General features: G+C 47.3%; 1 protein-coding gene across 1 annotated transcript in view; it reads right to left on the minus strand.

Annotated features, from left to right (window-relative positions):
* The window catches only part of Cpne1 (copine 1), a 32,040-nt gene that overhangs the window by 1,139 nt on the left and 18,208 nt on the right, over positions 1-12,693 (minus strand). Inside the window, exons 2-14 of the mRNA XM_032904562.1 lie at positions 6,485-6,610; positions 6,209-6,388; positions 6,020-6,094; positions 5,871-5,942; positions 5,683-5,763; positions 5,444-5,533; positions 5,257-5,343; positions 5,041-5,127; positions 4,865-4,924; positions 4,648-4,781; positions 4,493-4,547; positions 3,364-3,415; positions 78-211 (exon numbers count right to left, since the gene is read on the minus strand). Coding sequence (XP_032760453.1) covers positions 78-211; positions 3,364-3,415; positions 4,493-4,547; positions 4,648-4,781; positions 4,865-4,924; positions 5,041-5,127; positions 5,257-5,343; positions 5,444-5,533; positions 5,683-5,763; positions 5,871-5,942; positions 6,020-6,094; positions 6,209-6,388; positions 6,485-6,610 — 1,233 coding nt within the window. The remainder of the gene's footprint in view (positions 1-77; positions 212-3,363; positions 3,416-4,492; positions 4,548-4,647; positions 4,782-4,864; positions 4,925-5,040; positions 5,128-5,256; positions 5,344-5,443; positions 5,534-5,682; positions 5,764-5,870; positions 5,943-6,019; positions 6,095-6,208; positions 6,389-6,484; positions 6,611-12,693) is intronic.

Genomic DNA, 12,693 nt, shown 5'->3' on the forward strand with positions numbered 1-12,693 from the left:
CCCACCCTCTCAACAACCAGGTGCTCGCTCCTACTGCCGAGATGCTCCTCAGCACCACTGCCGCCCACAGCGCTTACCGAGGCAGTCCTCTGTTGTGCAGCCTGAGCTGCAAACCTGGCCACGTGGTTGATGATGGGTGCAAAGTTGGTGGGGCCATAGAGACGAACTTGGGGAAGTGCTTGACGGTAGGCGTCTACGATACCCTGGATGCCTACAGAGACAAGCAGAAAATAGTTAGACCTTAGCCCTCATGGGAGTAAGTTAGACCCAGAAATTTTAGAACTTGGAGTATCTCATTCTGTCACTTAGGATACAACTCTACCCAACAAATTGAAACTAAGGAGTGGACCAGATAGGACTTCCTATAAATAACATCTTGAATTAGAGTTAGCTGCTGGCTGGGGAGTATTGAGCCTGGTTATCTCAGTACTCTGGAAGCTGAAGAAGATGGCTGTGAGTGTCAAGAGAGCCTGGTGTACAGGACAATCTTTCAGAGCAAACAGGGCCAGGAGATGGCTCAGCAGGGAGGGCGCTTGCTCACAAGGTCAGAGACCTGAGCTCCATCCACAGACCTCGTAATGATGGAGGGAGAGAACTGACCCCAAAGATCCACCTGCCTTGACCTCCCGAATGCTGGGATTAAAAGACTGAACCACCATGCTTGGCCTGGGCCACAAGTTTAAGGCTAGCCCACAAAGTTCTAGGCCATCCGAGCTAGGGTACATAGAAAGACTGTCTCAAGAAGGGAACAATAGGGGTTGGGGATTTAGCTCAGTGGTAGAGCACTTGCCTAGCAAGCACAAGGCCCTGGGTTCGGTCCCCAGCTCCGAAAAAAAGAGGAAAAAAAAAAAAAAAAGAAGGGAACAAAAAAAAAACCACCAAGGGAAAAAATTCCCCTTCCCAAAAAACCAAAAGGCCCTGGGTTGGGCCCCAACCCCAAAAAAAAAAAAAAAAAAAAAAAAAAAAAAAAAAAAAAAAAAAAAGAAGGGAACAATAGATTTGGCAGACTAAGGACACAGAATTTGTGTGTGTGTGTGTGTGTGTATGTATATATATATATAGATAGATAGATAGATAGATAGATAGATAGATAGATAGATAGATAGATATATGCACACACACATATGTATGTGGAGGTTGTAACAGAAAGGGGACTATGGGGGGGGGCAGAAAGGGTCTTAAAGAGCGGGTCCCACAGGTAAGTTAATGGAACATGTGATATGAAGTTGACTGGGGTACTATTGGGCAAGAGGACCAGCCACAAGGTGTATGATGAGAGGCTAGAGGTGAAATAAGCAGAGAGTGCAGTGATATCTGTGTATGCAGACAGAACAGGCCTACAACCTCAATAGATGGGAGCTGGGGACAGCAGTGTGAGACTATCATGAGCTACAAAAACCTGACTTAAACTATATGCAAAAAAAGTCGTAATAAAATCATTATGCCAACCACAAGTTAATAAGGGGCTGAGGCATAGCTCTGTGGTAAAGTATAGTGCGTTGTATACACACGGGCCTAATAAACTCAATCCCCAGTAAAATAGAATTATTTAAAAGAAGAGGATGTCCTGGTATTAGGAAACACATCTAAAGTATTTAGGGTGAGAGGCAATGGGAGTGACATGGGGAACGACGCTGAGGGAAGCCGACTTATTCTCTATGATAGGACCAAATACTTCAGGAAAAAGGACTTACAAAGACAATCAGAGCCAGTGACAGCTCTATAGCCACGGCAATTGCCACAAAGCCTGACTACCTGAGTTCCATTCCTGGATACCACATGGTAGAAAGAGAGCTCTTCCAGAAAGTCATGCCATAATGCTCAAACACATATGCAATATATATTTTAAAAAACGTAACTCCCTCTCCCCACACACACAAATACCCTGACCATGCAGTTCCAATGATTCTAGAATTTCCTATGATTGCTGTTAACTTTCTCTGTCTGATGTTTTGTTTTGAGACTCACTCATTCTATGTAGCCTAGGCTAGCCTTAATTTTTCTTTCTCTACCAGGATTACACAGGCATCTAAATATAATTTTACCACAAAATGAAAAGAAAGTTTTAAAATGAGAGGCTCAGCCAGAGCATGACAAACACAGAGGTGGATGCTCACAGCCAACCACTGAACTGAGAATGGGGTCCCTGTTAGAGGAATTAGAGAAAGGACTGAAAGAGCTGAAGGAGTTTGCAACCCCATAAGAATAACAATGCCAACCAACCAGAGCTCCCAGGGACTAAACCACTACCCAAAGACTACACATGGACAGACCCATGGCTCCAGCTGCAGAGGATGGTCTTACTGGCCACCAATGGAAAGAGAAGCCCTTGGTCCTGCCAAGGCTGGATCCCCAGTATAGGGAATGTGGGGGGGCTCGCTGGGGGGGGTGGTTGGGGGAGGGAACACCCTTATAGAAGAAAGGAGGGGGATGGGAAGGGGGCTTATGTATGGGAAATCGGGAAAGGGAATAACATTGGAAATATAAATGAAAAAATATTTATTAAAAAAAAAGTTTTAAAATGAAGGCCAAATTCCCAGTGTAACCCACCAGCTGTACTCAGCATTCCTGTGGCTTAGACAAGAAGGATTACTTGTTGTCCAAGGCCAGCTCTGGTTAAATAGTGAGTTCTAGAATAGTCTGAGCAAGAGTGAGATCTTGTCTAAAACTGAAAGGAGATAGGAAAAGTGGCTAAGAGGCTGAACTGTTCCAGAGGACCTGAGGTTGACTCCCAGCACTCCTATCAGATGGCTCACAACCATCTGTGACTTCAGTCCCAGGAGATCTGATACCTCTGGCCTCTGTGTGCATCTGTTCTCATGCACACAGACAGGCACATATACAAATGAGAAAGAATAAAGAGTAAGATCAGATGACATCAGCTCAAAGTTTACACTTTGCCTTGGCATGGTGTGAAAGTCTAGGAAGCCACGACTTTACAAAGGAGCATGGGCGGCTCGCACAGAGCGCCCGCTGCGGGGATGTGGCTCAGTGAGTGTGGCTTACTCACCATGCAGGCTCTGGATTGGATGCTTAGCACAAGGGTCGCCCACCCAGCCTTCTCCCCTGTTTTTATTTTGAGACCAGGTTGCCCCGATAGGCCATGAACTTTGGATTCTCTTGCCTCAACCTGCCAAGTAGCCTTGCCACTAGGCCCAGGAAATTTTAGCTTTATTTTGAAACCAAAGCACACAGGGGTAGCAACTTGCACTAAGTCATTTCAGTAATTAAATGAATTTATCTTCACGACACTAGCTCTAACCTCCATTCTTCTCTATAAAGGGGCGGGATCCTCCCTCCCAGTGGTCCGTACCCACGAAAGCTCACTCCTCAGTGTTGCGCACTGGAGAGAGAGGGATTTACCTGCACAGTACGGGTTACTGGGGTTGAAGTTCAAGGCAAACTCATGCGAGACCTGAGGGCAAGATGAAAAGGAGTGAACCACGCTGGGTGCAGCCCGCTCGTGTTAGCACACAGGGACCAGGACTGGAGAGTGTGGAAGACTGAGTGTAAGCCTAGCCTGAGTTACACAGTGACACAAACATGGCTGGGCAGAGCAGCACACATTTTCAATCCCAGCACAGAGTGGATGAGGATCGGTGTACACCTAGCCAGCCTCAACAAAGAAAACCAGAAAAAGGAAAAATGAGATTCTTTTACCTACCCCTTTTACCTACCAACCCCCCCAACACGCACCTTCTGCCTCCACAACCCCCCAAACATGGTCTTTGTAGACCAAGTTGATCTTGACCTCAGAGATCCAGTTGCTGCTGCTTCCCAAGTGCTGAGATAAAGACATGAGCCACCGCACTCAGCAAAGAGCTTAGGTTTGTCTGTCTGTCTGTCTGCTTTGTTGTTTTGAGAAAGGGTCTCATTCTGTAGCTCTGGCTGTCCTGGAACTCACTACATAGACCAGGCTGGGCTCAAACTCATAGACATCGGTCTGCCTGTGCCTCCTGAGTGTTAGGTTTATTCTACGTGCTAAGATTTTAATCTTACCTATGTTGATGTCTGTGCGTATACACGCCCAAAGAGACCGGAAGAACGCACTGGGCTCCCTTTACAGCAGCAGTTAGAGGTAGCTAACCTTCCTCTGTGGGTGCTGGGAACTGAACTTCGGTTGTTTAGAAAGCAGCACCTGCCAATTCTCTCAACTACTGAGATATCTGCGTAGGACACCTCTAGCCCTTTCCAGGCCAAGATAAAGGGCACTCTCAGGATTCGTGTGTAGCTCAGCAGAGTGCATGTTTAGCATGCTGAGGGCCCTGGGTTCAAGCTCCAAAACTTGCAAGATCAAAACATGGGCATTCCAAAACACACCAGGATCCCAACAGGAGCTACTTGGCCCTGGTATACATGCTTGCAAGAATGGGCCCCTGTGTCTCTCTTTGAAGCTGGTGGGTGCCAATTAATAAGTAAATTTACCACAGACTCTGAACTTAGGATCCGGATAATGAAAAAGAGAATAGAGGGAAGGAAGATGAATGCTTACCTGCCAATCAGGGGGTACTTGGGCTCCAAATCCAAATGCTGGAAACAGCTTGTCTCTGTGGGGGACAATGAATTGTAAAAGCAGCAGTGGGAGGGAGGATCAAGTCTAGAAGCTGAAGTGTGTATGGAGTGGAGTGACCTAAACTCAGAACTCACGAGTCATAGTCTTGAACCACGCTGCCCACACTCCACAGGGCGGTCAGGTACTCATTGACTCCTGTAGGGCTCAGATAGTGCAGGGAGTCAGGTGAGGATGGGTCACCATTGGAGCCAGTAAAGTCCACACCCACCTGGGAAGAGAGCAAGAATGGAGGTGACGTCTGTTTAGTCTAAGGCCTGTTCCCTTGGCCCAGGAGGCACTCCATTTACTTACAGTAAAGTTAATTTGGCAGCCTCCCATCACATAGTCCAGGAAGGAATACTCTGTCTCTACCTGCAGAATAAACCAGGGTTAGGACAGGGCTAATGGGGCAGGCATCACAAAGCCCAGAGCTCGGACCTCAGAGCCTGGATCTCGGGGAGCCCGGGTCACCTGAGTTAGCATGTTACCCGGCAAGTCTTGACACAGACAGTTCCAGAGTTCTTGTAGCTTTTCTTTCTCTGCTGCTTCTCAGGGTGGATACATTCAAACTCAGCCTGGTGGAGGGAGAAATTAAAGAAAGAAACCCATCACAGCATTAGCCGAGGACCTAAGCCACACTCTCCAGACTCCTCTGGGTGGCAGCCTTGTGGGCCACCGAAACACTATAAACAGTCAACGCTTACCGGGACTGCTTGCAGTTGGGCCAAGGTAGTGTGGAAGGTACCGATGAGATCATGTGACCCATCACTGTCATAGTCTGAGCAGCGCACCTGAGAGGGCGTGTGTATGTATAAAGGAGATGCACCACAGACAAAGTCTCTTCCCATGACCCCTGCCCTTGATCCGTCTACTAAGGAGTAAGCTCTTCACCTGGATGGGTGTGTTGAGGTCCCCACCACAGAAATGCTGAAGAGACACTGAGAAGCGCTTCCACGCAGGGTTCAGGTTGTTCTTGACTACCTACGGGGAGAGTAGAGAGCTCTGGTTGGGCCCATGAAGAGTTCTCACTGTCTCCTACCCACCAACAGTCTTTTTCTCTTAGTTCCCAAACTTGCTAATCACAACCCCTGCAGTTTCTCTGTGCCAATCCAACCAACGCCAGGAGTTACCTCAGTTCTATATGCCAGGTGCCACTTCCCATCACCTTGCCGGAAGAACTCCAAGAATGGATCAGATTTTCCTAGGAAGTCCTGCAAATGCCAAAGAGACCCGTGTTATAAGACTAAGGGAGACGGCCATGGCATCAGCCCTCTCTCTCCTTAATTCCTGGACCCTCAAGGTCTCCTTCCAGACATACCTTCTTATCTAGGTTTCTAGCTTCCACCTCCATGGTTACTACACGGCTGTCCTTTAACTCCTGAGCTGAAACCTAGGTAGAGAAGAATGTATCAACTCATGAATTATTTATCAAACCTACAGCTTCCCCACCCAGGGTCCATTCCTTACTGTAATGGTTCCCCGTCCAGCAGGTTTCCCAGGCTTCAACATCAAGGGTAGAGTCAGTGTCTGGCTGGACACAATCTGGGAAAGTGAGGTAAGAGAGCTGTCGGCATCTATCTCAGGCAGGGTTGGGTCCCGCTTGTAGGGACACCCAAGCTCCAGGGGATCACTCTGTGAATCCCTGATACTACTTACCTGGCCTAGGGAGCATTCAGCTCCCCCTAGGAAGTCATCATCCCCCAGCTCAGGTGTCTTGTTGTCTATGTCATAGATTCCAAAGCGTAACTTCTGGACAGTCTCAAAGTGATATTCTATCTGCAGAGTCTTGGAGAATGCAGGGCTCGAGCAGTTGCGAACACGTTCAGTCCGACAAAGCTATGGCGACAGGTAACTAAGGATCAGTGACAAACCTTCCTTCCCAAACGTAATGCTACCTCCCTTGATGACCTTAACCTTTATGATCCATCTCACCTCAGCCCAGGCCCCTCCCACATCCTGTAAAAGGACGCAGAGTGGGTCAGACTTGGAGCCGATGTCCTTGTCAATGAGGTGGTCACAGGAAACGGACAGCTGAACCAAGGTCACACAATGGGCCATCTGTGGGGAAAAGAGCTGGGTCAAGCATCAGGGCCTCTCCACCGTCTTTCACCAATTGTAATCCCAGGCCTGGGAAAGCCACACACTTCACACCCCTAAGCTCACTAGCACAGGACACAGTTGTGACACCAAACTCTGGCTCCAAATCAATTCTTACTCTGAAAGTGGCCTTAGCAATGCTGTCCTGACCTGGGGCTCTCTAGCCCTTAGCCACTGAGAAGGGTAATCGATCTCACTCTGATCACTCACTGCCTGTATTTCAGGCACTGCTCCCCAACAGCTGATAACAATCCCCTCCAAACGCTGGGGCTCCACCCCATCCGCTGAGTCTTCTAATCTCTACCCTGCTGCTCCAGCGCGCTCCTCACCACTTCCATGTCATGGTCAGTCCAAGCCACTACCTATGTTGCAACAGCAACGGTCTTTCTAGCTGGTGTCCTAACCTGAGCCATCCCTGCCTCCATTTCCCACCTCCCGCCCCCAACAGGCTATTAATATAGCAACCAATGGCAAAATACACGTCAGACATGGTGGCGCACACGGGAACCACAGCACACGGGAAGCAGAAGCAGGACTGCTGAAAATGCAAGGCACCCATGGCCACAAAGCGAAACCCTGCCTAAAACACCAAATAGAAAATACACTGTGCTCACACCTGTGATTCTAGCTCTGGGGAAACAAAAGGTAGAACAAGAATTCAGGGCCAGCCTGAGTTACATGAGATCCCAACTCAAAAACAAAGAAAAGGGCTTGAGAACTAGCTCGGCCGTTAGGAGAATGGTTTGCCCTTGCAGACCTGAGCACAATCCCAGCACCTATGCGGGGTGGCTTACAACAGCCTACAGCTCAGGATCCAGGGGATCTGACGCCTCCGGCTCACGGCTTTAGTCCACAGACACATAGACAATAATTAAAACAACAGAATCTCCCTGCTATCCCACTCTGGACCATCAGCTGGAGAAAATGCAGGAGCCACAGTGTTCTGATGTGTGGCTGGACTTCCCAGGTCCTTCTAACAGCATCTCCTGTCGTCCCCTTGTGCATTCAGTCTGGCCTTCTTCACTATCCCTCAAGCCCACCGGATTCCTATTACAAAGGCCTGCAGCATCAGGGACTCTTGTTTTTATCACCCACAGGGCTGTCTCCTCTCTCGTAAAGTTCATTCGTCATCACATGTTACACAAGCTAAGTCTTGCCTGCCACTCTGAAATGCAAACCCTGGCGCCCACCACTGACACATGGCAGTCCTGACTGTGGCTCTCACAGCAGTATCTAACTTACTACACATATGTTGGTTACAGTCTCTAGCACTAGGATGGAAACTCCCGTATGAAGAATGTGTCTGTGCACCGTTCTCTCACAAGCATCCAGATATGCATGTTACACGAAATCCAAAAGGCCATCTCTAGCCCAAACTCTCAGACAGACTGGCCTCGTCTCCAAATTCAAACAGCAACAAGCCTCTCCAACCCACCTGCCTCCTCTGTCAGGAACATCATCACCTTGTATGAGTCACCAGAGTGCTACAATGTAGTTCCTCCTACAGTCCATAATGACCTGCAGGCGACATGACCATCCACATCAGTGTACAGAGATTCTTGCTGATGTGCCTCAGCTGCCCAGCTGCCCAGCAGTACTCCTGGGCTGTCTCCCAGCCTCACGGTCCCCGTCAACCCCTTCTCCTTCCAGCCTACGCTGCCTCACTCTGGTCCCTAAGTTTCTTGTTGGTTGGTGTCTCTATGGCATTGGAATTGAACCTAGAGCCTTGTGCACACCAGGCAACCGTCTGTCACTGAACTTCATCCTCAGTTCTAGTCTCCCACCAAGATCAGTACCCACATTATTTCTAGAGTCACCCTCAGCACTTGGGCCCCCTGCACAAATGAATAAGGACAACCTCGCTACTCTCCATCCGAGAGTCTGAACCCAACTAAGCCAGATGGTGTGTATTCTCACTCCTACCCAGGAATCCTCCTGTTTCCCCAGAATCCAGTTCCATCTGGGCATGAGAGGTCATGCTCTGGAGGCAGTCAACAACCCCAAGTAAACTGTGATTGGCGGACCCAGTGGTCTAAGGTGAGCCTACACGAGGCACGCAGACTTGGAACCTTCCAGATGCCTGGTTCCCTTAGCGGTTCAACAGACCACAGCTCTTGCTCCATCATAACCCGAATTTGATGCCAGTCATCCCCTCATGTTCTCTGGGGCAGTGTTTGTGACTCTTTTCACTATTGAAAACAACAGAGAGACCCACAAGACCCAAGGCAACTCAAAGGTACATCAGCTAGGTGGGGCTGGGCTCCCTACCAAACAGGAAGGAATTACTGAGCATCGGCTCAACGGTAGAACCATGTGTCAGCAAGAGTGTAACCCAGTTTTAAACATGCTACTTAGGTAATATATATGCAACAGATGTGAACACACACACACACACACACACACACACACACACACAGAGTATGGGGAAACAGAAGCATGTCAATGTTGCTTTTAGGGATGTTGTGGAAATGAGAAAGAATTTCTTAATGTTCTATATTGCCCCTTTTGTATTTCGAGACTTTGTATCCTCACATTGAAGATTTGACCTTAGATTCTGGATCCTCTGTCCTCTATCCCTACTAAGCACTGGAGTTACAGCTATGTCGCACCATGACCAGGTTATCACAGTCTATACACTTCTGCACTGTTCTCAGTATTAAACACTTGCGGGTCTTGTCAGCTTCTCACTCAACGCTAGTCCCCACATTTAGGCATCGACTATTAAGTTCAGGAATGATCAAGTTGTAGCATTTCTGGCCCTTATGGGTTTCTTCTCAGTACGCCATCACCTTGCCAATTTCCAGTCTCTGATTTAAAATCCTATGTAATTGCCCAGTCACCCTCAGATTTAACACCAAACTCTCTAGCAAACTACTTTGTTCTCCCCAAGGGATAGTTTCTACAGAAGTGAGTAGTGGTACGTTGTGGTTAAACCTGTATTTTCTAGCTGAAAGTGTAAGCCCTTCCTTAGCTCCTGCAGTTAGGAAGGGCAGAATGTTAGAACTAACATCCTACCTAGTGACTATCTTGTCACCTACAGCTCAGGTCTGACAGGGTTCCCCTAGGAGTCCTTGCCCAGTAGGATTTCACTCATTGCCTTTGGATAACTGCAGTGGTTTTCCTGTCACTCTTCGGTAACTACATGGCCATTTCTGTGTTTATTAACTAAATGAAGACAGATCATGTCATTTCTCTGCTTAAAACCCTGGGAAAGCTTTCCAGTACATTCTGTGTGAAGTCCCCAATCTGAGAGCTGGAGAGGTAGCAGGGGACCAGAGTTCAGCTTCCAGCACCCACATTAGGCAACTCCAGCTCCAAGGAATTCAATGTTCTTTCTTTTCTGGTATCCATAGGCACTGTAGACACATGCAGACTCACGTACAGATACACACAAGCACAAAAAAGTAAACACACACACACACATACACACACACACCCTAACCCTCCCCACCAAATGAACACCCCCTAAGTTCTGTGGCAGGCAAGATGGCTTAGTGGGTACAGTTACCTGCCATCACACCAGAGCTTGATCCCTGGGACTTACACAGTGGAAATTATCTTCTGATTGTTAACATGAACTCCGTATCTCCTCAATGCCCCCAACACTAAATATCATCCTAAAAATTTAAAAATTGAATCCAATCCATAGCTCTTACAATGGTCTACCAAATCTAACCCATGTGTAAGGAGCTATGTAGCCACCCACGTGTGTTCCCGCTGGGCTGTTCCTTCTGATTCACACCATGGTATCAAGTCCATCCAGCTCAGGGTGTTTGTACCATATCTTCTCTGACGGATAGCAAGCTATGTTAAGAACAGTAACCCTGTCTAGTTTGTCTGTATCTCTGGTACCTACTTATAATAGACCCTCAGTTAATACTCAGTAACTGAGTTAATACTGAAATCACAACTGTCTCCCTCCTCCTCTTCCACTTAAATGTGGTTCCTTAGAACTCGCACTAAATCTTCTCTAAATGCACACGCAGTACTAGTACTCAGTGTGGGAAGCTGGTGCTCAGTTATTTGATGAACTTGTGGAATGAATTACGTCAGGCCCTTTTCATTTGAATGAATGCAAACCAATAAACCTTCCCTGTCTTGCTCCTTTAACAACTGCAGTGACAAATTTTAATCTGGAGGGCTAAGATGTAGAGTGTTTGCCTAGTACACACACAGCCCTGCGTTCAACCCTCAACACAAAGTAAATGAAACAAAAGCCAAACCATAAAATTTCAATGCAAGACTCCTATAATTCTATATCAATGAGAACCAATTTAAATAAGTAGGCAAAAGATTCAAGGACACCCCATAAGACATGTGTAAGAAATAAGCTAATGAAACGATCCACGGCAAACCTGACCAGAGAAAGGCAAAATAAAATGAAATATAAGACCACCAAGGCCAAATTTTGGCTAAGGATATAAGAATCCTAAGAATTTGTAAAGCACTAAAGGTGCCACCTTGGTAAGCCGCCTGGCCGAGTTGTCAGGAAGCCAAATACATACAAAGCCAGGTGTAGTTCCCCAGCAGAGTCTAAGCGGAAGCATTATCCTGCCCAAGCTTCTTTTTTTTTTTTTTTTTTTTTTTGGTTCTTTTTTCGGGGCTGGGGACCAAACCCAGGGCCTTGCGCTTCCTAGGCAAGCGCTGTACCACTGAGCTAAATCCCCAACCCCCTGCCCAAGCTTCTTACACAATGTACACGGCAGCTTCACTCACTATAGCCCAAAACGTTCCTAGAGTTCACCAATAGAATGGACAGTTATGCTTACAGAAAATCAACTAGCAACGAAAAAGATTGATACCTGAAATCCAGGTGCATATTAAAGATAAAAATCCAATCTCTGGTGTCCTCTCCCCTAAGACTGAGGAAGGCCAGAACTCTAGGGTAAGATGGCCAGATACCATGCCATGGTAGGACTTTGCCTCACATGGTCTAACCATACAGCCTGCGGGCCCACTGTGTGCAAAGTAGTATGCAGGGCTCAACTCTCAGAGATATTATGAAGGTGGCCTGCTTCTAGTCGAAATGTTGCAGTTTTCTGTGCTAAAAGGTTCCTGTTGGTTTGTTTTCTTCTCACAGATTTCCCCCTTTCCTTATCGGAACATTACTGTGTGGGAAAGAAACACCTTGATAATTTGCAGTTTCACTGGTCACTAGGAACCAGGTCTACAAGTCCAGCATTTGGGGAGTCGAAGCCAGAGGAGCTCATGGCCAGCTTGAGCCACAAGACCCTGACTCAAGGATACAACAAAATGAACCTGCAGTTTCCTTTACTGTGATGCTAAGCATCAGATCTGGAGCCTGGTGCATGCGATCTAAGTGTTCTACCTCTAAGCTCCCTCCCTAGTCTCCACCCTGACATGATTCATGGAGCAGCCCTAGCGGGCCTGAACGACCAATTCAGCTTCATCTCAAGTGCTGGGGTTGCAGCTGAAAAACTGTCAGGCTACCTATAAAGCTAGTGTTCTACTTTTTGAGCCAAGTTTCCTTTAAGTTACCAATAACCGGTGGAATTATTAATTTTCCAAGCCTTCTTTAAAATCTACTTCTAAGCTTATCCCTGATGAAAACACCTGGTGCACTTACTTCTCCTAAGCAGCCACTTGTTTTGAGACACCTCTCCAGATGGCTTAGTTAGGTTGACCTCAAATCCACTGTCTTCTTGTCTCAGGCTTCAGAGTACTGAGATTACAGCCTGTGCCCACCACGCACTGTCGCTAGCTATAGCCTTTACCCAGACTCACTGTCATATAGTGCTATTATCACCATGAGGCTTCCATTTAAAGTCCTTGGCTATCACAGTAATTTGACTCCGTAAGGAAAAACAAGCTTTCTCATTTAAGAGGTCTGGCTTATACTTCCTGTTCAACCAACTGCAGGATGAGCCAAGGCCCTTCAGAAATGACTAATCCACCGTGGGAAAGGTGAGCTTTGGCATATTCAGTTATCTTCTTTCTCCCTGGGACTAGTACAGTTTCAGATGGAAATATCTGGAAGTTGAGTTCTAACCTTTTCTGTCTTGCTCATGATCACATGGGATTAG

This window comes from Rattus rattus, chromosome 5 (genome assembly GCF_011064425.1).
Source record: "Rattus rattus isolate New Zealand chromosome 5, Rrattus_CSIRO_v1, whole genome shotgun sequence".
NCBI lineage: Eukaryota > Metazoa > Chordata > Mammalia > Rodentia > Muridae > Rattus > Rattus rattus.